The sequence below is a fragment of the Leopardus geoffroyi genome, chromosome B2 (genome assembly GCF_018350155.1).
Source record: "Leopardus geoffroyi isolate Oge1 chromosome B2, O.geoffroyi_Oge1_pat1.0, whole genome shotgun sequence".
Lineage (NCBI taxonomy): Eukaryota > Metazoa > Chordata > Mammalia > Carnivora > Felidae > Leopardus > Leopardus geoffroyi.
In genome coordinates, this window is record NC_059332.1 from 150,084,703 (window position 1) to 150,107,338 (window position 22,636).

General features: G+C 56.1%; 1 protein-coding gene and 1 long non-coding RNA gene across 3 annotated transcripts; both read right to left on the reverse strand.

Annotated features, from left to right (window-relative positions):
• Positions 1-217: 217 nt before the first annotated feature.
• On the reverse strand, positions 218-7,335 carry LOC123609297. 2 transcript variants are annotated; one of them, XR_006717728.1, is made up of 3 exons: positions 7,204-7,335; positions 1,690-1,953; positions 218-519 (listed from the first exon to the last, which is right to left on the reverse strand). It is a non-coding gene; the product is annotated as an uncharacterized LOC123609297 (long non-coding RNA). The 2 variants fall into 2 exon arrangements; XR_006717727.1 differs by lacking the exon at positions 7,204-7,335 and adding an exon at positions 4,269-4,628.
• Positions 7,336-9,300: 1,965 nt separating this feature from the next.
• On the reverse strand, positions 9,301-11,220 carry TTLL2 (tubulin tyrosine ligase like 2). The gene is given in 7 exon segments (XM_045500945.1): positions 9,301-9,672; positions 9,675-9,818; positions 9,821-9,946; positions 9,949-10,028; positions 10,030-10,073; positions 10,107-11,060; positions 11,179-11,220. Coding segments are annotated over 7 exon segments (1,758 nt in total). The 3' UTR covers positions 9,301-9,304.
• Between the last annotated feature and the right edge of the window lie 11,416 nt (positions 11,221-22,636).

A 22,636-nucleotide genomic window follows, 5' to 3' on the forward strand; every position in this document is an offset into this window, starting at 1 on the left:
GGATTCAACATCTTTTCTTTTTTTTTTAAATGTTTATTTATTTTTGAGAGAGAGACAGAGCGTGAGTGGGGGAGGGGCAGAGCGAGAGGGAGACACAGAATCCGAAGCATCTCCAGGCTCCGAGCTGTCAGCACAGAGCCCGACGTGGGGCTCAAACTCACGAACCGTGAGATCATGACCTGAGCCGAAGTCGGAAGCTTAACCGACTGAGCCACCCGGGCGCCCCTCTTTTTTGGCTTCACGCCCAAAGTGGGGCTTGAACTCATGACCCTGAGATCGAGAGTTGCATGCTCTACGGACTGAGCCCACCAGACATCCCTAAGTGTTCTGCCTCTTGCATCAGGTTGTAAGTCAGCGTCATCCATGGAGGCCACTATGGAGGGAGTCAGGATCTTTACCACATTTCCTGGTCTGACACCCCGAGTCACTGTGGAAAACCAGAAGCGGAGGTTGACAACAGTTAAGGGTCAAAGGCGTTCGGAAGCCCAAGCTGCTCTGGGATCGATGACGACTTTGTACCTTGAAGGGGCCAGAGAATACATGGAAGGAAAGGAAAAATGTAGCTGGGGGGATAATCTGAGCAAAGCTGGGAGAATACCGATTTCGTGTTCGAATGAGACCAAAGACGGTCAATCTGCCTGGAACAAGATATTCAAATAAAAATGGTAGAGCAGGGTACAAAATTGAGTCTTGAATACCGATCCTTTGTGGGATGGGTCGCCGTGAAACATGTTTGAGCAGCTGAGAGATACAGCAGGGAGACTAGGGAGAGCCACGTTTAAAACATGTTTCCCACAGAAAAATACCACCCTGATGGCCCAAAGGAAGCCATGTTTCCGGATGGGACAGTGAAACGTCTGAGTGACGGACGCGCAGAGACCGTGTTTCCTGACGGGACAGCTGTCAGTGTGGAAAGGCCAGTTTCACGACAGGTGTGCACGGTCAAGCATTTCTTCAGATTAATTCAACTTTTTGGAGAAGTCTAAGTATTTGTGTAAGGGTGATAATCGAAAATAATGTCACTGACCCTGAGGTTTTGTCTATGACCTTGATCTGGTTCCCTCTATGGAGAACATGAATGAAAACACTGGTTTTTGTTCTCTTCCCTGACCTTGGTCATCTTGAGTTGCAACCGAAAAAATACTTTGAGTCTTCAGTGAATGCCCCCGTCTAGAAACCCGAGTCGATAGCAGGACAACTTCTCTGAGACACACTGAGAAAGTGCTCCGAGGGCACGCTCCTCCCTGACGCCCGATGTGCAGAGGGTAAAACCCGAGGCCGTCGGCAGCCGGCCGGCTCCCCGTGGCCCGACGTCATGATAGACTTTTCTCAGCTTCCTCACAGGGCAGTCTACATGGGCTCTGGGTCACTCTTCTTGAACGATTATCCATCATGGTCCCTCAGTCCCCTGCGACCCCGCCTCTCTCCTTCAAGGTAAAACTTCCAGCCAGGACCTCAGACTGAGTGAACAGGCCCACCACCCTGTCATTCTCCAGCGCACCTGCTCTCAGCCCGACCGAGTTTCTGTCAATACCCTGAACCCGCTGTGCGCCTCCCCTGCTCTGGCCATTCACGCTCTCTGCCCTCGCTCACTAAGGTCTGGAAGGAGGATTCCGGACCTCGCTCATGCCCACGCAGCCCCAATGTGCTGCACAGGGGCAGCTCCGGCCGCCAAGGGGGCTGACTTACCAGGCTACTCTTCCCCGTCAGGAACGGCGACAGAACCATTGTGTTCAGCAACAGGCAGAGGGAGATTCAAACGTCCTGCTTCAAGAGGAGGGAATACCCTGACGGCACCATCAAGATTGTCTACTCCACGGGCTACCAGGAAACCCAGTGTGCGTCTGGGCGGCTGAAGCTCAGATATGAGGCTGGAAACATGGTCCTGGACAGAAGCGGGTCGTCCCTCAACACCCAACGCTCTGTGTGACTTCCCAATTATAGTTTTCTTTGCTAAAACAGACATAAAAAACTGATAGTATATTCACTGCCCGAGATGATGGGGAACACATAAAACTTTAGGACAACCGAAGTCATCCAGAAATCGTCAAGGAAGAGACCCCCTTGTCCCCAGGCTTCCTGGTCAGGACAGGTGGTTAGATCAACACTGGTTGGAGAACAAGGGGCTCGTGAAAGCATGAGTTCCAGGACCAAAGTAAGACCACCCCTCTTCGCTCATCTTAAGAGCCAGCTCCACCCTATGACAGGCCCGGGAGGACAGAGATAAAGCCGGGTGCTCAGCAGGCAGCCCCCTCGGGCCCACTGATGAAGAGATAACCGGCTTCTTTTCGTCCGCAGGTGGTTTCAACTTGCACCTGCGCCTGGGTTCCCCTTCCTCCAGGATTATAGCGGCTCAGCCTGACCCTCCGTGACCTCTAACACCCATGACCTTGCCAGGTCAGATAGGAAGACGGTTCTAGTCACTACAAAGTGAACCCATGGGGAGCCCGACCCAAGGACAGCAAGCCACCTCCTGAGACTTACGATCTTTTAATCTCAAAGTCAAAACGATGACCCATTTCTTGTTTATTTTGCTGTCTCGTAGGCTGCCTTGAACATGAGCAGGACATTGGCAGTTAGCTGGTTTTTATACTAATGGGGAGAGTCCCCCTGTCACAGGGGAGAAATACCTCCTTGAAAAATCTGATCGCAAGATGTGGGTTTATGTACACGGTTTCAATATGTACTTGTGTTTTCATTTGATCGACATGAAAAATCATGTTTTGGTACCCATAATTATTTCAGTTCTAAAGTCTATCGTGCACGCATTACTGAGGCCCTCAATATTTTGGTAATGCTGTTTAAAGTGACTGGGGGACAGAGCCTGGGTGGCTCAGTCGGTTAAGCATCTGACTTCAGCTTGGCTCATGATCTCATGGTTTGTAGGTTCAAGCCCCACGTTGGGCTCTGTGCTGACAGCTCAGAGCCTGGTTAGGATTTTCTCTCCCTCTCTCTCTGCCCCTCCTCTGCTCGTGCTCTCTCTCTCAAAATAAATAAATAAACATTAAAAAAAATAATAAAGTGACCCAGGGACAATGTGCTGTCTCAGCTCTGAAGGAAAATAAAAGCACTCTAGTTCAGCTATGTGGGACAGAGGACTTTTCCTTTCTGATCATAATCACTTTCAGATTAACAGGTAAAAGTAACCCGTTATGGAAAAGCTGCTTTAGGTTTGGCTTAAAAAAAAAAAAAAATGAACTTGCTGATTGTTTTATTTTGAATCAGCTTCTCCTGAGAATTTTCACTAAAGCAGACAAAACGAAACACCGCTGTACCAAATAGAAAGAATGAAACTTCTGTTCCTGGTGAGCGAGGAGAAACTAATGAAATTTTTGTGGGTAAACTGTGTTCAGGAGCCAGAAGAGCAGCCTGGCTGGCGGTTTTCAGGACACATACCTGCCGAACTCCTCGGCAGTCTCGCGTGTGAGGTCTGGAATCAGAACAGGATGGGGTGTGGGGCTGGTGTGTGTGCATCCGGGCACACTGGTCATCAGGACTCACTCAGTGCAATGCATTTCACACTTTCGTCCAAAAAGGTGGAATTTACTCCAGTTGGGCTCATAGCACCTCCTCAAGGTTCCTTAGCACCTCCTCAAGGCTCTTAACACTCCCCCAAGATTTCTTAGCACCTGCTCAAGGCTCTTATTGGATGTGGAGTCTGGTGATACGCAGTACATTATTTTGTGAATATACACGCATTTGCAAGCAGCATATAAAAGGATGCAGTTGGTCACAAAGGCAGCATGAAAAACGCCTAGAAAAAGCACAGTGAGCGTTCAGGCTCGAGAAGGGGGCCAGCTTGGCTCGCGTTCTGAATGAGGACCCGAAGACCTCCAGGCGGATTGGAGGCTCCCTACTTCAGCCTGTCTGTGCGTGTGACACATAGATTTCCCGGGAATGCTGTGGGGGTGGGTGGGAGAAGATCCATGACGGAGTCATCCCCTTTTTCACTGGAAGTGCTCTGTGTGTTCCCGAAGGAAAATATCTGTGTTCAGAGCGTGGCATCCCAGCTCATCCCGCTCTGGCCCCACCTGCCCTGCCTGCCTCTCCCTCCCACTCTCCAGAGCCTTCTCCAAGCTCCCCTCCCTGGGACGAGCCCCCGCCCCATCTTATACGAGCCGCCACCGTTGTCCTCCGGAGGCTGGTGTGGCCACTTTGCCTCTGGAAAGCCTTCCGTGATCCACCCTCCTGGCAGGGGCAGGCCCTCCAGTCCGCTGGTCCCCTCCCCCCTCAGCCCGTCCCAAACTGCGTTCCCACCACTTACTTACCCGTGTCCCCCCCCTCCCCCTGCCAGGGGCCCGGAGCAAATCGGGGTGGACCCCAAGCCTCCTGCATCTTTGCCCCGCCTCCCAACTGTGACAACAGTGCCCCAGACGTTTTGGGAATTAGTTCTGGCACAAGTGAGCGAGTCCATCCCGTGATGGGGTCGCCATAACCCTGATTATTGCTGGTTCTGCAAAATCAGAGGCTCTGTGAACACAGAAGGCTGTGGTCACAAACACGAGGACTTTGTTTAGTAACGCTCGGCTGAGTCAGTGTGACATTGAAACCACTTTTTCTTGAGCACTTAAAGGTGGGTGGTAGGGGCGCCTGGGGGGCTCAGTCGGTTAAGCGTCCGATTTCAGCTTGGGTCATGATCTCGCAGTTTGCAGGTTCGAGCCCCACGTCGGGCTCTGGGCTGACAGCTCGCAGCCTGGAGCCTGGTTCGGATTCTGGGTCTCCCTCTCTCTCTGCCCCTCCCCCACTGTTCTCTGTCTCTGTCTATCAAAAATAAATAAGTCTAAAAAAAATTTTTAAACAATGAAGGTGGGTTCTAATTAGATTAGATCTTCTGAAAGAAGTAAAAATTGATTCACAGATTCAGTATGTGATGCTCACGGGAACAGCGTGTGGCAGCCTGTCCCCGCTCCCTGTGGCTGCCGTAACAAACGTGACAACCCACGGCAGCCTGCTGCAGGAACACCGTGGCAGCCTGCCCCCCACGGTCCCCGAAGGCCAGGAGTCCCGACTGAGGTTGCAGCAGGGCCACACCCCCTCTGGAGGCCCCCCCGGGGAGGCTGTCCCTGGCCTCGCCGCTTCTGGGGCTGCGGGTGATTCCTGGCGCTCTCCGCCTGTGACAGCAGAGGGGCTGGGGCTCTGCGTCCGTGTCCTCGTGGCCGTTCCGCTGTTTGTGTCTGTGCCCCGATTCCCCTCCTCCTCCAGGGACACCGGCCATCAGATTTAGGGCCTGTGCTACTCCACAATGACTTCATCCTAAGCCTCTGCAAAGACCACATGTGACCCCAAACAAGGTCACATTCGCGGGTCCCAGGTGGACGGGAACTCTGGGGGGACACTATTCCACCCAGTACACAGACCCCTCCTGACTTCTCCTGCCTCAAGGGATGGCATCAGCTATTGTCCAGGAACCTTGGTTTCCTTTTAGGGCAGAAGGGTTTTGAGGAAAAAATCCGGAAGGTCAGCGGTGCACGGAGCGCCGAATCTGAGGGGAGGGCACGTGCCGCTGGTTTTGCAGCTGTGTTCACCTTCACAGGTCCCGGGATGAGGACGCGACGTCCTGGGGCCTTTGCTACCACCTGGGGGGCCCCCGAAGGGATGCACTCAACAGGGCTCTCCCCGCAGCCCGCGTTCCCGCACGAGTTTCCGATCAAGGGTGGTGGACGTGTGAGACCAGGAGGGTCCTTGGCTCTGTCCCCACTCCGGTCGCCTGCCTCTAGCGAGCAGCTCTGTGGCTTCTCTGTCCTCTAGTGGCCAGGTTTCTGCCTGATGGCACCGTGCACTCGGGGACAGGACTTACTGTCCTGGCCGCTGGACTTCCTGCCCAGATCCCCGTGTCTCTTCTCGAGAGACCCCCAGGCCAGCTGCAGCAGCCCTCAGCCCACCGTGGAATGTGTGCTCTTTCCCACGGCAGGAGCTAACCCTCCTCACCCCCGTCTGCCCTCGGAAAGCACCAGTGTCCCTCGTGTGTCCAGCATCGGTGCCGTCTGGTGGTCCAGGCTTGTTTAGGTGGTTTCTGCGTTTCCGCGAGGAGGCAGAGCCAGGGGCCGGGAGACCCCCCGCGGGGGTGCCCAGAGGCAGGTGCCCTGGGACCCTCGCCGCCAGGCTCCATCCCGGTTTCCCAGCTCAGAAGAGACAAGTGACGTGACTATGAGGGTCTCAGGGATGCTCACCCGCCCCAGTTTAAGGCACTGATGTGGTCTGCACGGCCCCGCTGGATCGATGGGCACCCCACCCCCTTCACAATATGCCAACGGCCAGGGAGGCCCAGCCTCGAGCTGGGCTCCTGAGTCTGCTGGGCTCCTCCTCCTCTGAGGGGACAAGGGTCCCGAAGCCCAGGGCCCGTCCTCTGGGAGCAGCTGTGGGTGAACATGGTGGGGGGAGGGGCACATGAGGCAGAGGGTCCAGAAAGTTCCAGGAGGCCAGTGACCACTTTGGCAGCCCTCACTGGTGCCGAGAGCCGCTGCTCGGCTGTGTTCTTTGTTCAGTCTGGTCCTGACCGTGGAGGGATCCGAGGCCCCGTGGGTGTCTGGGACCCTTCCGTAACTTTCTCCTGAAGCAGATTCCACCCAACATCTGCTGTCCACCTGACTCAGGTGGCGTCGAGGCCTCAGGGGCCACTCCCGGCCTCAGTCTCCCTGCATCTCCCCATCTGACCGCCCTTCCGTTTTCATAGGCGATCTGCTCTGCAGGCAACCCCCGTGTCTGCCGGGTCCCTTTCTGAGCACCGCACCCCACGCTTGCCTCCAGGAAAGTCTCCCCCTGCTCCCCGGGGGCGCCCCTAACCCCCTCACCCCCCGGGATGATGACATCCACGCGACCTAGGCCTGTCCTGTCATCGACGGTCGGGGTAGGCCAGGGTCTTCCTTGGGTTTTCCACACAGAGGGTGAGCGAGAGAGAAGGAATTTCTTTCTGATGAAAGGAAGTGAGAGATTGAACTCGGAAGAGCCACACAGAGGGGCGAGGGCGGTTGGGGGAGGAGTGAGCCCAGCCGGGTGCGGGCCGAGTCCGGCAGGAACAACCCGGCAGCCCATCCCCCCGGCCTGAGGCCATCTCCCCGCAGTGCAAGCCGGGAACCCTCCCTCACCCCTCGGCTACCCCGCCTGCTGTCCTACTGCAAGGCTGTGACTGCTCACGGGGAGGTCGCGGGGTACCCCGCCTGGGGACGTGAGCATCTCACCGGGGGTCGTGGGGACACAGCTTACTTCGCAGTGTCCCTTCCTCGTGGGGTCCGCCTGCAGGGCAGCCAAGAGGCCCCACACGAGCTCCTCCACAGTCTGCACAGTGTGCACGGGCGAACATGGGGAGTCTACGCAGCAGACAAGAAGAGTCTGGAAGGTCAGACCCCTGCCCCCGGGGTCTGCCTCGCCCTGCCGGCCACCATGCCTCTGCGACCCGCTCGCACGTTACCCAGCAGCTTCCGGCTCAGGGGCCACTCCGCACTGGGAGGGCTGGGCAGGTGGGGGCCGCACTCCAGCCCAGTGTGACCGCTGTGTCCCGGGAGCACACTTCTCTCCTACTTCTCCCTTCCTTCCGGGAGATTCTCATGACTTCCTGCGTCCCCTGCTGCTGGCTGCTTCTAACCTCGAGTCAAAGGGAGATGGGACCCAGTTTTGAAATGGACTAAGAACCTTCACCTCCAACTGCGGGGCGTTTCTAGCTCCCTAGAGATTTCCTGGGGTCAAAGAGCCCAGCGTCCCGCAGGCTCCTTTAGTTAAATTCCCCTTCAGCTGCTCGTCTCCTGGTCCTTCGCTCGCAGAGACTCTTGGGTCTTTGTGTCCATTGGCATTGTCAGCTCCTATAGTGGCCAGTTTAGAGTATGAGGCACCCCCCCCCCAAGCCCCAAACCCAACACCCTGTTTGGCTTGGGGTCCCTAGTGGGACTGCCTTCTTTCCCCTCCATGACCCCTGGGTTTCCCCCGGTGCCCTGGTGCGGTCTAGCTTCTTCGATTGTACTTTGCGAAGGAATAAGGAAAGGTACACATATCCCATTTCCCCGGAGGTGGAAACCCAAGGATTCTTTTAAGGGACTACCTCCTATCTCCTGGAGACGTCTCTGGACTTTGGGGCTTTGGCTCTTGTCCCCCAGAATACCGCGTCTCTGTCTTCCCTCCGTGTCCCTTACACAAGCGTGCACCTGATACAAACTCTACACACATAGGATTCCTGTCGCCTTTGCAAGACTCCCGTTAGCCCACTATTATTTCAGTTTAATTGGCCCGCATTTTGCCTTGACGAGCATACTGCCCGGATCGTGCGTGTTTTCCAGACAGCGGACCCGGGGCTGCAGAGGTTCACATGCTCAAATGAAATCATCGTTCCTTAACGTTATGTGCTGCGCACGTCTCTGGGACGTTCACCCTCTCGTCTGAGTTGTTGCTCAAGATGAAAGGGGGTATGAGATCTAATCTCTGGCTTTCGGGTGATGGTAGCCACATGGCTTGGTCTCGTTAGAGCGCGTCTCCATATGTGCGGGAGAGGCCCTTTCCTTTGTTTGCCAAATACTATAAAGTAGAAAGCTGAGATAGAAGACCAGGGCAATCTGGATGTGCTTACAGTCTTACGTGACTCCTTCAAATCTCTTCTGGAATAAGGCTGGGAGTAAATAAATGTGCTTATGCCTGAAACCAAGCAATGAGCAACATACACAGTCCAGCCTCCGGGCTAACTGCTGGAACTTTCTTCTCCCCCTTTTTTCTGAACCATTCAGATGGAACAGTAGGATTCTGTTAGGTGTTCAGAGGCCACTGCGAGTGCCAACACCATAAGGAATCATATGGGGGCACTGAGAGCAGTCACTTCCTTCCTTGACACACAAAAAGTTAACCCTTGGCCTTTTTTGTACCGTTTTCACCTCAGAGTCCTTAAAAGATACGCTAATTATCTTTTGTTTTCGTGTTTCGGTAAATGCACAGTGTAACTGTGATAAAGCATTCCCAAGGACAGGGAAGAGGCTGTGTGGTATTTTCCCAAGAAATTGGAGCAAATACACCAGTTAGGTCATGTAATTTAATCATCATTTGCACATGCTCTACTTTGTCAGGGTTGCTATATTTCTTTTTTTAATTTTTTTTTTCAACGTTTATTTATTTTTGGGACAGAGAGAGACAGAGCATGAACGGGGGAGGGGCAGAGAGAGAGGGAGACACAGAATCGGAAACAGGCTCCAGGCTCCGAGCCGTCAGCCCAGAGCCCGACGCGGGACTCGAACTCACGGACCGTGAGATCGTGACCTGGCCGAAGTCGGACGCTTAACCGACTGCGCCACCCAGGCGCCCCAGGGTTGCTATATTTCTATATTTCTATTTACACCCACGTCGGTGGCCCCAGCGATGTGGTCAGCGTGCTGAATGCAGAGGGGCAGGGGCTGAGCCATTGCAGTCCCCGGCAAGGGAATCCTTGGTTTTCCAAAAGCCGTGTCACCTTCTCTTTGTTTCTTTCCTTTTCTGCCACTTGGGAGTGTTGTTTGTTCATTCGTTTCTGGAACCCTTGGATTATTCTCCTGACGTTTAATCTATTCCTGGAAGCTCCAAAAGTTGCTTCGTTGAAAGGAAAAATGAGAACAAAGTTCCCTTCTTGGAGATCTGGCACTTTGCTCTAGTCTGAGGCGACGCACGGGGCGATGCCTGTCTGGTGGGTGCACGCTTGGATGAGGGACATGAATGGAATGAGGCTTTGTGGGGCGTATGTCTGCCCTTTAACTTTGGCTTGGTTTGGGGGGGTTCTCTTGTTGAAAGGAGAAGGTCTTTCTTCCTACTCGTCATTTCCCTAGGCTGGGAGGCACGTTTACTCTCGGGACATATCTTTACGGCTTCTTCACTGCAGATTCCTCCTTAAACGGTCTGCCCGTGACCGGAAAGAGGGACTCACGAGGAAGGGTTCTGCCCACGCGGTTGAGCCCACCGGCATCCAGCTCCGCGAGGGGGACCCCACCGCTCCCCCGGGACCGTCACTACCCTCTGCCCTCCCGTGCCTCAGACCCCGCAAGTAAATCAGCTCAGCAGTGTCGTGGATGAGTTTTCTCTTCAGACACGTCCGCCGAACAATCCACGGACAGGGCAGGGCTGAAGTTGACCTCTAGCGGCCACGGGGCAAGGCTGAAGTTGACTTCTAGCGGCCACGGTTTCAAGTTGTCATCAATCAAAATATCAAACCCAAAGAGCTCCAAGCAGTTGACCGTAAAGGGGACCGAGGGAGCGATGGCGAGCCCCGTGAGAATAGCCATGTGGTGGATTTTCTGCCACAGAAGCAGGCCGTCCACGTCCCAGCTGCGAAGGTAAGAGAAGGACCGGCTGAGGGTCTACTTGTTGCCGCGACCGATCACTTCTTTGATTTTCTCATACGAGGCCCCGGACTTGTTGATGCTGAGGTTGGTCAAGGGGGCATAACTGTTCTGCAGATTACTCAGGTCGAACTTCTCCGTGGCAAAGCGCGCCAACCCTTCCCGATAAACGTAAATGGTCAAAGGCTTAAAGCCCGTGATACAGACGCAGATGCGGAGGTCAGGTTTACCTCTGCCCACGCGGAAAGGGTGGCAGGTATATTTCCGTTCTATGTATGTATCATCAAAGACTAAGTCTTTAACGTCACTGGAAATGATGATCCCCGTCCCGCGAGACGGCTCCACAGCCTTGCAGATCCAGGAGCTGTGCTTTGCGGCTGTCACGTGCTTCTCCCGCGAGTATTCAGCCATGAACTTGTCGTCGTCGGGCATGACGAACGTCAGCGGGATGAACTCGTGCAGGGGGCCGCCGGACGTCCTCTTCCATGCGCGTCAGGTGCCTGGCCCGGTGGTCCTTCCAGGCCGCCTGGTGGTGCCCGGGTGGTGGCCCAGCCGTTGCCCCGGCTTCACACTGACGCGCTCAGTCATCCTGCAGGAGGAAGTCCCACGATACAGGTTCCAGTCGTCGCGGTTCTACCCTCCTTCGTCAAATTTGTCCCACCCTCGCTCCAGCAGGACGCTCTGCACCACTTCCGCCGTTCTGTCATCCACAGGGAACACCGGTGGCTTCGGGATGGCCCCCGAAGGTCTGCCTTCTGCCATCAAATAAGGTTTTCTTTTCTAAACACCGGTGATCAGAAAAGCGTTAGAGGGTGGGCAGGGAGGTCATATCCTAGAGGAGCTTTTACGTAAAGGAGCCCGCATCCTACGGTCAGCTGTCCTGTCTGCCTTCCCTGACATCGTTCACCAGATAACCTGCCCCCTGCACCGGTCCGCCCATCTCTGCTGCCCCTGCAGAAGCTGACGGGCCCCTCCCTGTGCGTTCTGTCGCTCCAGAGTTACCTGCCTACTGCCTCCTCTTAGCGACATGTTAAAACGTTGGCAGTCACAACGGTGACCTGAGGGTCACTCTGCCGTAGGCCTGTACCTTCAGTGAATCCTGTTGACCTGAAACATGGGCATTCTTCAGAAAAAGCAAATGTCAGGTTCTCTCCAGTTAGATGAATCCGAACATGCCAAAGAAAGGTGATGCGTGGGTGTTACGGGATTAGCAAGGGTCTCATCAGCCCGAGAAGCTTCGGGAACTTAGGCCAGACCCCTGTGGTGGCCACCAGCACCTGCCTCATATGCCCAGGGGTCAGAGGCCGTGTTCCTTCAAGTTCATGGTAACTTGCAAGGAAAACAGATAGGAAAAATTTGAGTTTTTAGAAATTCATTCTGCAAAAACAATGATTACGTGAAGATTGCGCCTCCCATTTTGCAAGACGCCCAGAAGGTGCATATTCGACATTTTCCTGAAATTTCAAAGACAGAGAATCAGATTGCTTTGGAGAAAATCAAAGCTGATGATGAGGCATGACGTTATATTATGATCTAGGGTGGGGAGGGGGAGTAAAAAAGCCAAAGCCTCTTGGGGGGGATGTCGCTATTCCAAAATCCTAAAACAAGGTGCTCATCATAACTGCCACATTCAGGCAATTCTGACTTATTTCTTTGATGATGTTAGCATTGTTCGTGTATAACTTACCCTGTAGCGTGACAAAACTTATTTGGTGGAAATCCTGTGGCATTTGAGAGGCTCTGATTGATGCCCAAGGAGTAACTCTGACAGGTGAAGCCAGGCTGGCCAGAGGGAAAGTGGGCGGGAAGGAGGGAGGAGGTCGAACTTGTCACCCACCTGCTTCTCCAGAGTTGAAATTGGGAAGAGTCGGGAAGCGGCGAAGGAGTCTCCTTGTTTTCTGAGGCCAGCTGCTGGGTATGGTAGGCTCTGATCTGAGGCTGCTGAGGGCTGGGACAGTGGCTCCGAAAGAGGGTCCAGAAGCGCTGTGAACACAGGCCGTGTCAACACATGACCTCGCGTTTGTCGGTGTTGTTACTGCTTTGGCGAGGAGGGGCCCCCGGGAGCTACAGCCCCAGCGCGGCTGTTGAGAAATTCAATCTTTGCAATTTACAGCACTGTTTTCAAGCTATGTTCAATGATATTAACATGTTATAGTAGTGTGTGTGTGTGTGTGTGTGTAAGGGGGAAGATCAAAAATAATTATGGAAGCTGGATCAAACACAGTTAAAAACGTTCCTTCTCTTGGGGCACCTGGGTGGCTCAGTTAGTTGAGTGTCTGACCCTTGACTCAGCTCAGGTCATGATCCCAGGTCGTGGGATCGAGCCCCGTGCTGGTCTCTGTGTGGAGCGTGGAGCCTGCTTAAGATTCTCTCTTGGGGCCCCTGGGTGACTCAGTCAGTTAAGCATCCGACTTCGGCTCAGGTCGTGATCTCAGAGTTCATGAGATCGTGCCTTATGCCGTCAGCACAGAACCCACTTGGACTCCCTCTCTCCCCCCTACCCTGCTTGTGCCTGTGCTCTCCCCCTCTCCCTCTCTCTCAAAATAAATTAAAAAAAAAGTTTAGTCTCTTCCTAGCTCCAAGACACATGCCATCTTTCCCAAACTTAGTTGATCATGGAACCCTCCTAAAATTCGTGTCACATTAGTTACCATTTCACAAAAGCAGCGTGGGAAATATTGAGTCAGGCAAACCTGATGGGATATTGTCCCATTCCTGGCAACCTCCACCTTCCCAGCCTGGGAAATAAACCTCTCAGGAAAGGACAGTGTGGCCTTCTGGCGGGCGCCTGGCTCCGTCGGGAACCAGCACGCGGTGGCTCGGGCCCAGCTTTCTCCGGCTCCACAGGTCAGCGGACGAGAACAGACCCAGGAAATGCCATCTTGAGGCCGGCCGGCAAACCTGGGCTTCCTGGAACCAAGAAAGCCGATCAATCATCCTCTGGAGACGTGAAGCGTATGGTCTGATGAGACTCTGGCTGTTCACTGGGACGCTTGTGCAACACCCACTGGGCCCGTGTCAGCTGAGCGTCCACTTGCCTGTGAAAATTCGTTGAGAAACCAAATGCGTAATTAAGAGTTTTTTCTGCTCAATACAAGGTCTGGAGCCACTGAAGTGTCTTTCGTCTAGCCTCTTTCAGACGGACGGACAGACGCTGCGGACAGCACACGGTTCCGTCTGACGAAGAAACGCACGTGGGAGGGGGCAGGCGTCGTGATTAAAAACTGGTTGGGGACAAATTCGGAAGCCCTCCGTAGGACGGGGGAGACGACGCGGGCGGTGAGGACCGGGTTGGGGGAGCCTGCAGAGGCCCCTTCCCGTGCCCAGGCACGCCGTCCCACGGGGGGGGGGGGGCGTCATGGGGCACATCCCCAGTCGGCTCTTGCCTCCCACGCCTGTAGAGGACGAAGGGCTCATCTTAAGGTGAGTGCGGCCGTTCCCGTAAGTGTAGGTGTGGGCCGAAGGCCACCTGCTGGAGGGGACCAGGATACAACCTCTGTGTGTGCTCATGGGCGCTGGAGCCACATGCCCCCCCCCCCCCTTTCTGGAGCAGGGTGGCCCAGCCATCGGTCACACCATTCTCTCATGTCAGAGGTGGTTTCCTTGCGGCTGAGAGTGAAGCTGTCCGCAGAGATTTTCATAATAGCCTAGTTTCTCCCTTGGTCTGAGCCTCATCTCTAGGAGGGAGGACGGTGAGGAGGTCACGCTGCTCATGGCCACGGCAGGATGAGCCACAGGTGGGCTCCAGCTCCAGGTGTGGCCATGTGGTCCGTGGACATGGGAAGAGAACCCGTGAAATGCACATGTGGTTCCCCTCTGTATGGTGTCCAGAGGTTGACCTCCTGCTGATGAAGGAGGAGGTGAGGGGGGAACAGAGAGGGGAGGTGGAGGGAGAGGTGAGGGAGGAGGGGAGGGAGGAGGGGAGGGAGGAGGGGAGGGAGGAGGGGAAGGGAGGAGGGGAAGGGAGAGGGGAGGGGAGAGGAGAGGGAGGAAGGAGGGAGGAGGGGAAGGGAGAGGGGAGGGAGGAGGGGAGGGAGGAGGGGGAGGGAGGAGGGGAGGGAAGAGAGGAGGGAGGAGACATGAGGGAAGAGGTGAAGGAGGAGGTGAGGGAGGAGGGGAGGGGAAGGGAGGAGGGGAGGGGAGGAAGGAGGGGAAGGGAGGAGGGGAGGGAGGAGGGGAAGGGAGGAGGGGAGGGAGGTGGGGAAGTAGGAGGGGAGGGGAGGAGGGGAGGGAGGTGGGGAAGTAGGAGGGGAGGGGAGGAGGGGAAGAGAGGAGGGGAGGGAAGAAGGGAAGGGAGGAGGGGAGGGAGAAGGGAAGGGAGGAGACATGAGGGAGAGGTGAAGGAGGAGGTGAGGGAGGAGGGGAAGGAGGAGGGGAAGAGAGAAGGGGAGAGAGGAGGGAAGGGAGGAGGGGAGGGAAGAGAGAAGGGAGGAGACATGAGGGAAGAGGTGAAGGAGGAGGTGAGGGAGGAGGGGAGGGGAAGGGAGAGGGGAGGGGGGAGGGGAGGAAATAGGGGAGGGAGGAGGGGAGAGAGGAGGGGAAGGGAGGAGGGGAAGGGAGGAAGGGAAGGGGAGAGGGGAGGGAGGAGGGGAGGAAGGAGGGGGAGGGAGGAGGGGAGGGAAGAGAGAAGGGAGGAGACATGAGGGAAGAGGTGAAGGAGGAGGTGAGGGAGGAGGGGAGGGGAAGGGAGAGGGGAGGGGGGAGGGGAGGAAAGAGGGGAGGGAGGAGGGGAGAGAGGAGGGGAAGGGAGGAGGGGAGGGAGGAGGGGAAGGGAGGAAGGGAAGGGAGAGGGGAGGGGGGAGGGGAAGAAGGAGGGGGAGGGAGGAGGGGAGAGAGGAGGGGAAGGGAGGAGGGGAGGGAGGAGGGGAAGGGAGGAAGGGAAGGGAGAGGGGAGGGAGGAGGGGAGGGGAAGGGAGAGGGGAGGGGGGAGGGGAGGAAGGAGGGGGAGGGAGGAGGGGAGAGAGGAGGGGAAGGGAGGAGGGGAGGGAGGAGGGGAAGGGAGGAAGGGAAGGGAGAGGGGAGGGAGGAGGGGAGGGGAAGGGAGAGGGGAGGGGGGAGGGGAGGAAGGAGGGGGAGGGAGGAGGGGAGAGAGGAGGGGAAGGGAGGAGGGGAAGGAGGAGGGGAAGGGAGGAAGGGAAGGGAGAGGGGAGGGAGGAGGGGAGGGGAAGGGAGAGGGGAGGGGGGAGGGGAGGAAGGAGGGGGAGGGAGGAGGGGAGGGAAGAGAGAAGGGAGGAGACATGAGGGAAGAGGTGAAGGAGGAGGTGAGGGAGGAGGGGAGGGGAAGGGAGAGGGGAGGGGGGAGGGGAGGAAGGAGGGGGAGGGAGGAGGGGAGGGAACATCAAAGTCCCGCAGAGGGTTAGCGGTGCCCCCTCCACGCGGTGATCTGTGTAAACTGGGTGGTGGGTCCCAGGTGTCACTGTTCCTTCAGAGATTTTTTGAAGGATCGCATATTCTGTGACCTTGTTAAGAGGAGGCTCGGATGGTCCGAGAGGGCTCAGGGCCCGGGGGGTTCTGGATGGAGGTGCAGAGACCCTGCAGAGGAGAGGGGGAGCGAGGGCCCCTGGAGGGGGGGGCTGCGCGTCCCTCGGGGGTCAGACTGTTTACTGCCGAGGCAGCCTCGCCTGCGTCCCTGTGGTAAGGAGACGATGCGGGTTATTTGACCACAGTCCGCGCGCTCCCGCTGCTGTCCTGGCCGCGAACACAGGGCGGGCTCACACCGCGAGCCGAGCCGGGACGACGCCCACTGTGCGCGGGGTCCCCCACCTGCGCGCTGCACCGGGAGCGGATCTGCTGGGGCTGCAGGCGACCCCGTCCGCTCCAGTCGGTGGTGTGGGCTCTGCGTGTCTGCGCTCCTAGTCTGCCACGGTGGCTGTCCCTGTCCCCGCCCCCGGGGTCCCTGCTGCCTGCCCTTCCCGGGTGCTGCGGGCCAGCACGACTGTGGACATGGCCATTCGCCCGCCTCCCCCAGCGACATAGGAGTTTTTGAGGTCAGGGCTGTCTTTTTAATCCCTGTTCCTGCATTGGGTGCCCTGTATGTTTGTGGAACAAATGAATGAACCAGCAGCCCAGTGTGGGGTCGGGACAGGGGAGGAGCAGGGGGGGTATAGTTTTTCCTGTAATGAGGGGAATACAGATTTCATACATTTTCTGTCCATGTCAGCCGTGATTCCTACTCCGTTGCTCATTTCCGCCCCAAATTTCCTCTCTCTTTTTATAAACTCCCATTTATCTGGGTCAGGATCCAAGAGATTTATGGCTAACTTCAGCTTCTCAGTCTTGAGCCCAAACTTTAGTGGCAAATTCTATTCACAATTAAAATAGACATCACCATACCTGACCTTTTACCAGATACACACTAGGCCTTTCTACCTTTACTACGAGTGCTTAAATCAGCAACTGATTGGTTTAAATCATATAATACATGTAATACACTATATGTTTATTTGGGCGTTTGCACTCGGAACTGTGACACGTAAGCGGTCCTCGTGGGAACTGAAATGATCGCAATTATAATGAAATTAATGAAAGACGCAAATAACTTCTATGATCAGAGCAGCCCGCACAGGCAGCGAGCCCTGGCTATTTCCCGAAGGCATCACTTTATATTCATTGACGCTCATAATACATAATTGCGATATTAAGAGGGACTCACCGTACTAACACTTAAGAGGCAAGCAAAGTATCGTGTAATGTGATAAAAATATCATACGCAAATACACGTGCACATTATAACATGAAGCTATGACATGAAATTGTTAATTATTTAAGGGCACTTGCCATTCAGCCAGGGCAGGAGCCGAGACACCGGTCAACTTAACCCTGGCAGTTCTGAACTGAGCAATAGCCCGGGCGAAGAGCTCTCAGGGTCCCCGGGCTTTATTCTGAAAAGAAGGCGGTAAACATTCTCGCTGAACTTGAAAACACTTTATTGGGAACCATGGTTCTCAGCGTCCCTGGGCAGTCACACTGATTGGCCCGGGAACGTATCAAGGTAGCAGTAATTACTAATAACGTGCGAACTCCACAAGGTCACTGCAGGGAAATTATGACATATATGTGTATATTGACAGAGTCGCCATCTCCCGTGTGCATTTCCGCGTGCCCTGTCGCGTGGGTGGCTACGCTTTTCAGGTGTGGCCCCGGGAGGGGCTCTGTGAGGCGGGCACGTCCTTGACAGGGGGACGGCCACAGACCTACAGACACTGCAGGTGAGTGAGGCTGCCCTCTCGGGCCCTCCAAGAGGAAGGTCGGCCTCCACATAAAAACTTCCAGAAGGAAATTAGAGCACGCGGGGCTACTCCCAAGCTGTTATCCGAAGGGAGAGGGGCACCCGCCCAGAAGGTGAAGGCCACGTGCTTGTATCTCTGTTAGGAGAGCACGAGTCCGTTACCGTGAACGTGGCTGGAATGCTCGTAGGGGCAGAGCGAGCTCGTGTGTGCATGGAAAACACCAACACGCATCAAAACATCATCACCGTTGAACCACCGCGTGTGGCGCGGGAACGAGCGAAGGCGGGGCCGACCTGGTCACGTGCAACCAGGGACACACGTCGCAGAGCGCGCCCAGGTCTCGCGTCCTCCTCGGCGGAAACCCGGCCGATGTAATCAGGGCAGAGGCCGCGTCTGAGAAGCAGCAGCAACCTGAACTTCAGAAGCCGACTTCAAGCGTGTGATTAGGTCATTGTTATAATTACGGGGTTTTATGATCTCTTGGAGTCTGGTTCAGCCCTGGCCACGCTCTCTCCTGGCTTGTGGAGGGAAAGGGCTTCTTTTCCCACACCTTGATGACATTCCTGGGCACACAGGGCCCGCTGGGAGGGAAGCGGGCCAAACACAACTGTTGCCCCCACTGGGGGAACAATGAACCCTCAGAAGGGCCCCTGGGATCCCTGCTTCTCCCAGAAGACTCATTCCGGAGCCGGAATTTGTGGGAGGGGACGGCTCCCAGCCTCTGCAGCCCCTCAGACTGCTGAGTCTCACGTTGGTCCTTCCAAAACGGGACCTTGAAAAAGAATCAGGAGGGAGTCCATTGTGTCTATGCACACTGCGTTTGGAGCTCATTCACCGTGTGAGGGACAAACCACCCCCAGCTACCTTCCGTTGGAACCAGACCCGGCTGTAGTATGAAACCATGTGATTGAATGCCATGAATTTCTGTCGTCTTTGAACTGAGAGAGGAAATATTTGGGGGTCGAGGAGAGGGACCCTTCTTGGGTGACCCTGAAATCAGACGCTGCAAAAGCAAACACAGATCCCACCGAGGCAGAGAACCAGCTTCTGTCTACGTCCTTTGGTCTCGGCTTTTGGAACCTCAACGATTAATCTCGAAAGCCTCTGCCCCGCCTTCGTTTGGAATTACTGGAGATTTACCACGAGCAGCCTGTGTGCTCATGTGTCCTGGGTGAAACCCTGGGTTTCATCAACTTTTTTTACTATCCACACGGCCTTGCCTCTGGCCATACTCGGAACAGTAAAAACACACCGCCCTGTCGTGGATCAAAGAGTCGCGCACACGACAGAAACTTCACACTGCTTCGCGCAGCGATTTTCAGATTTAGAGGCGAGTTGTTCAGACATGCAAGGCACTCCGTTTTTATCAACTAGGACCGAACGGCGCTGTAGACTCCTGTGTGATTCTACGTGGGCGAAGCCACTTGGTGGCTGACCGTCCCCTTCAACCACCCCCCCCCCTTTTTTTTTTTAAATAAGTTGTTATTAACTTAAAATCAGAACAGTTTTTAATTATTCTAAATCAGTGCCCGGGCACAACTTTTTTTTAAAATTTTTTTCAACGTTTATTCATTTTTGGGACAGAGAGAGACAGAGCATGAACAGGGGAGGGGCAGAGAGAGAGGGAGACACAGAATCTCGGAAACAGGCTCCAGGCTCCGAGCCATCAGCCCAGAGCCCGACGCGGGGCTCGAACTCACGGACCGCGAGATCGTGACCTGGCTGAAGTCGGACGCTTAACCGACTGCGCCACCCAGGCGCCCCAGGGCACAACTTTTTATACTGGTGATAGGTTTTGTTTTATCATTAAAGCCTTCAGTTCCCCGGGGGTGAGGCCACACCCGATTCCGCCCGAGGCTTGCATCCAGTGGACCGGAACTGACTTGACGTGAAAATGTCCAGTGTCCCGGGACCGGGGAGCTACATTTGCCGCTTTGCAAACTGCAGTGGGTTTTTTTTTTTCCCCACCGGAAAGCCTTTGAGATATCACATCTACGTCTGAAGGCCACACTTCTTAGCATGGCATTCAAGGCCTTCGTATGAGTCTTCAGCCGCTGTTCAGCCCAACGCCACTCCCCGCCCGGACTTCCCAGCCCCGCCTGGCAGGGTCAGGAGCCGGGTGTCCGACACAAGCCCTAGCTGTGGCCTCAGGGCATCCCGACTTGGTGGCCCTGAGCCCCGCCTTCTCTCCTCGCCTGCCCTCCCTTTCTCCCCTCCTCTGGGGCCCACACCCTCCACACCTACCTTGGGGAAAACTGCTCCCTCTGCATCCAGCCATCTGTGTGCCAGGAGATCCGTGCTCTGCCCCAAAGCCTTAGCGTCCGTCCATCAGGTCTCGGAGAGCACGGGCTGCTCGGTGTGTTCCGGGGAGGAGCGCCCCCACGCACTATGGGTGCCGTTGAGCTCTCCCTCTGCCCACGTGTCACAGGATGTGCTCCGGCCTCGCGCACGAAAGCGTGTCGTCAAGCGATACAACCCAGGTGGGCGGGATGCTCGTCCTCCTAAGAGCACCAGGTCTGGGCGCGGTGGCCCCGCTGGTCAGAGCACACACGGCCCCCTGTGCCGTCGGGGAGGAGTGCGTCCCGGGACAGAGGCACGCGCTGGGGCCCCCTCCGGCTCCCGGGGTGACTTCCGTACGCTCGTCCCCGAGCCCGGCCCTGCTTCCAAGTGGGTGTGTGGTCAGCCTTCGGCAGCCGCAGAGCCCAGTCGACGGGGCAGAACTGAAAGCTTCCTTGCTGGTCCCTCCGTGATGCAAGCCTGCTCTCCTCACAAAGCGGGGCACACATCACCGCAGGGCCTGAGGGGCCAGGCCCCATCCGGATACGGACCTGGGGCTCCTGTGCACGTCCCCCCCCTCCTCCGGAGGACTGTCTTCTTTCTGCGGGGACCACACTCAGCTCAGAGCCCAGTGGCCCCATCAGCCACACACCTGAGGACACAGAGAGGCCCAGGGCAGCTGACAGACGGACGAGAAGAGGCAGGCGGGCTCCCCTGGGGGCTGTCCTGGGACCTTCTTGTACTTCACCCAGGTGGGACCTCAAAATAGACCATTTCCACATAAGAACAGTTGAGTTTCCAAAATGAATCGTTATTGTTTATATATATATATATATATATATATATATATATATATATATGGAGGTTTATTCATTGTGAGAGAGAAACAGAGACAGAGCAGGGGAGGGGCAGAGAGAGAGAGGGAGACACAGAATCCGAAGGAGGCTCCAGGCTCTGAGCTGTCAGCACAGAGCCCAACGCGGGGCTCGAACTCACGAACCGTGAGATCATGACCTGAGCTGAAGTCGACGCCCAACCGACTGAGCCCCCCCGGCGCCCCTGAATCTTTATCGTTTCTGTAAGTCAGGTTTACACCGGAGACCTCAGTTGGCCCTGTCCTTCCCTGGCTGTGTGCTGCCTCCACACCCTCGTTCTGTCCCCCCGGCCCGAGCACCACACCTGTGGACTTTGGGACACACCCCGGGCAGAATCCGCCCTGCATTTGTATATGAGGTGCCTCCCCATAGGATCTTTGAACTCAGCTCACTCAGGCTTCAGCATCTTATTACTCTGTTGATGAATGTTTAATGTTTGCACGCCAACTATTTAATTACAGACACTGTTATACCCTTTCAGGACCAATAAATTGCCTCACATGATATATAAAACTGCACAGCACAACAGAGCCCTGGCTAAGCTGTCCCAGGGGAAGGGAAACACTGCGGATTTCCTAATTAGCAAACCACGAACAAAAGCAATTCATCGTACGTGGCCCAGAAGGCATTTTTCTTTCTGGGTTTGATGTGTTCATTCGTTGTTAATTATTTATCGTTACCCTGCAGCCGTACGTGCTGGGAAGTGGTGTAGAAACCAAGAGTCATTGAGTCTTTCCCCCGACCGTCTTCCCGAGCACCAGATTAAGGTGGGTTTGGAGATGATTTTGAGTCAGGGGCAGAGACAGGGCTGGCCATCCAGACACAAGGAAGGATATCTGGGCCAGAAGCGTCTACGAATCCTGAATTTGTTGAATAGTGTACAATTTTCCCCTTCGATTAGAGACGTTTGGGTGAGTTTCCCGGCTGTCTGCTCTCTGGGACGTTGGCACACAGCCACCTCTCACAAAAGAGACTCTAAGGGCACATGAGCAGAAGAAGGTGGGGTGCACACTCACCAGGTGAAACGTGTTGGCTTCGTCCAAAGTGAGCGCCGAGAGCGAGCGCATTTCCCCGAACTGCTTCGTCACAGGTTCTTCTCCAGATTTCTCAGTGGGCTCAGTTCTCCCTTGACTTGTGCCCATGGGATCCTGTCCTCCTCAGACACGGAAAGGCTTAAGGAAGCCTGGGGGCCTCCCAGGAGCTGACCACACGGACTTTGGATCTTGTGGCTAGAGAACTGGCCGGGAGGCAAACGGGCCACCTCTGCGTTGCTCAGGGACCGCTAACACCGCTGCCCCAGGCTGACGCTAATGCCCTCGGGGACCCGCTGGTCACAGCCCTGAGGCCTCCCTGGTCACAGCTCTGGGGTCTCCCCATGCTGGAGCCGACACCCTTGGGGCTCGCTGATCACAGCCCCGGGCCTCCCTGGTCACAGCTCTGGGGTCTCCCCATGCTGGAGCCGACACCCTTGGGGCTCGCTGATCACAGCCCCGGGCCTCCCTGGTCACAGCTCTGGGGTCTCCCCATGCTGGAGCCGACACCCTTGGGGCTCGCTGATCACAGCCCCGGGCCTCCCTGGTCACAGCTCTGGGGTCTCCCCATGCTGGAGCCGACACCCTTGGGGCTCGCTGATCACAGCCCCGGGCCTCCCTGGTCACAGCTCTGGGGTCTCCCCATGCTGGAGCCGACACCCTTGGGGCTCGCTGATCACAGCCCCGGGCCTCCCTGGTCACAGCTCTGGGGTCTCCCCATGCTGGAGCCGACACCCTTGGGGCTCGCTGATCACAGCCCCGGGCCTCCCTGGTCACAGCTCTGGGGTCTCCCCATGCTGGAGCCAACACCCTTGGGGCTCGCTGATCACAGCCCCGGGGACTCCCTGGTCACAGCCCCGGGGCCTCCCTGGTCACAGCTCCGGGGCCTCCCCATGCGGGAGCCAACACCCTTGGGGCTCGCTGATCACAGCCCCGGGGACTCC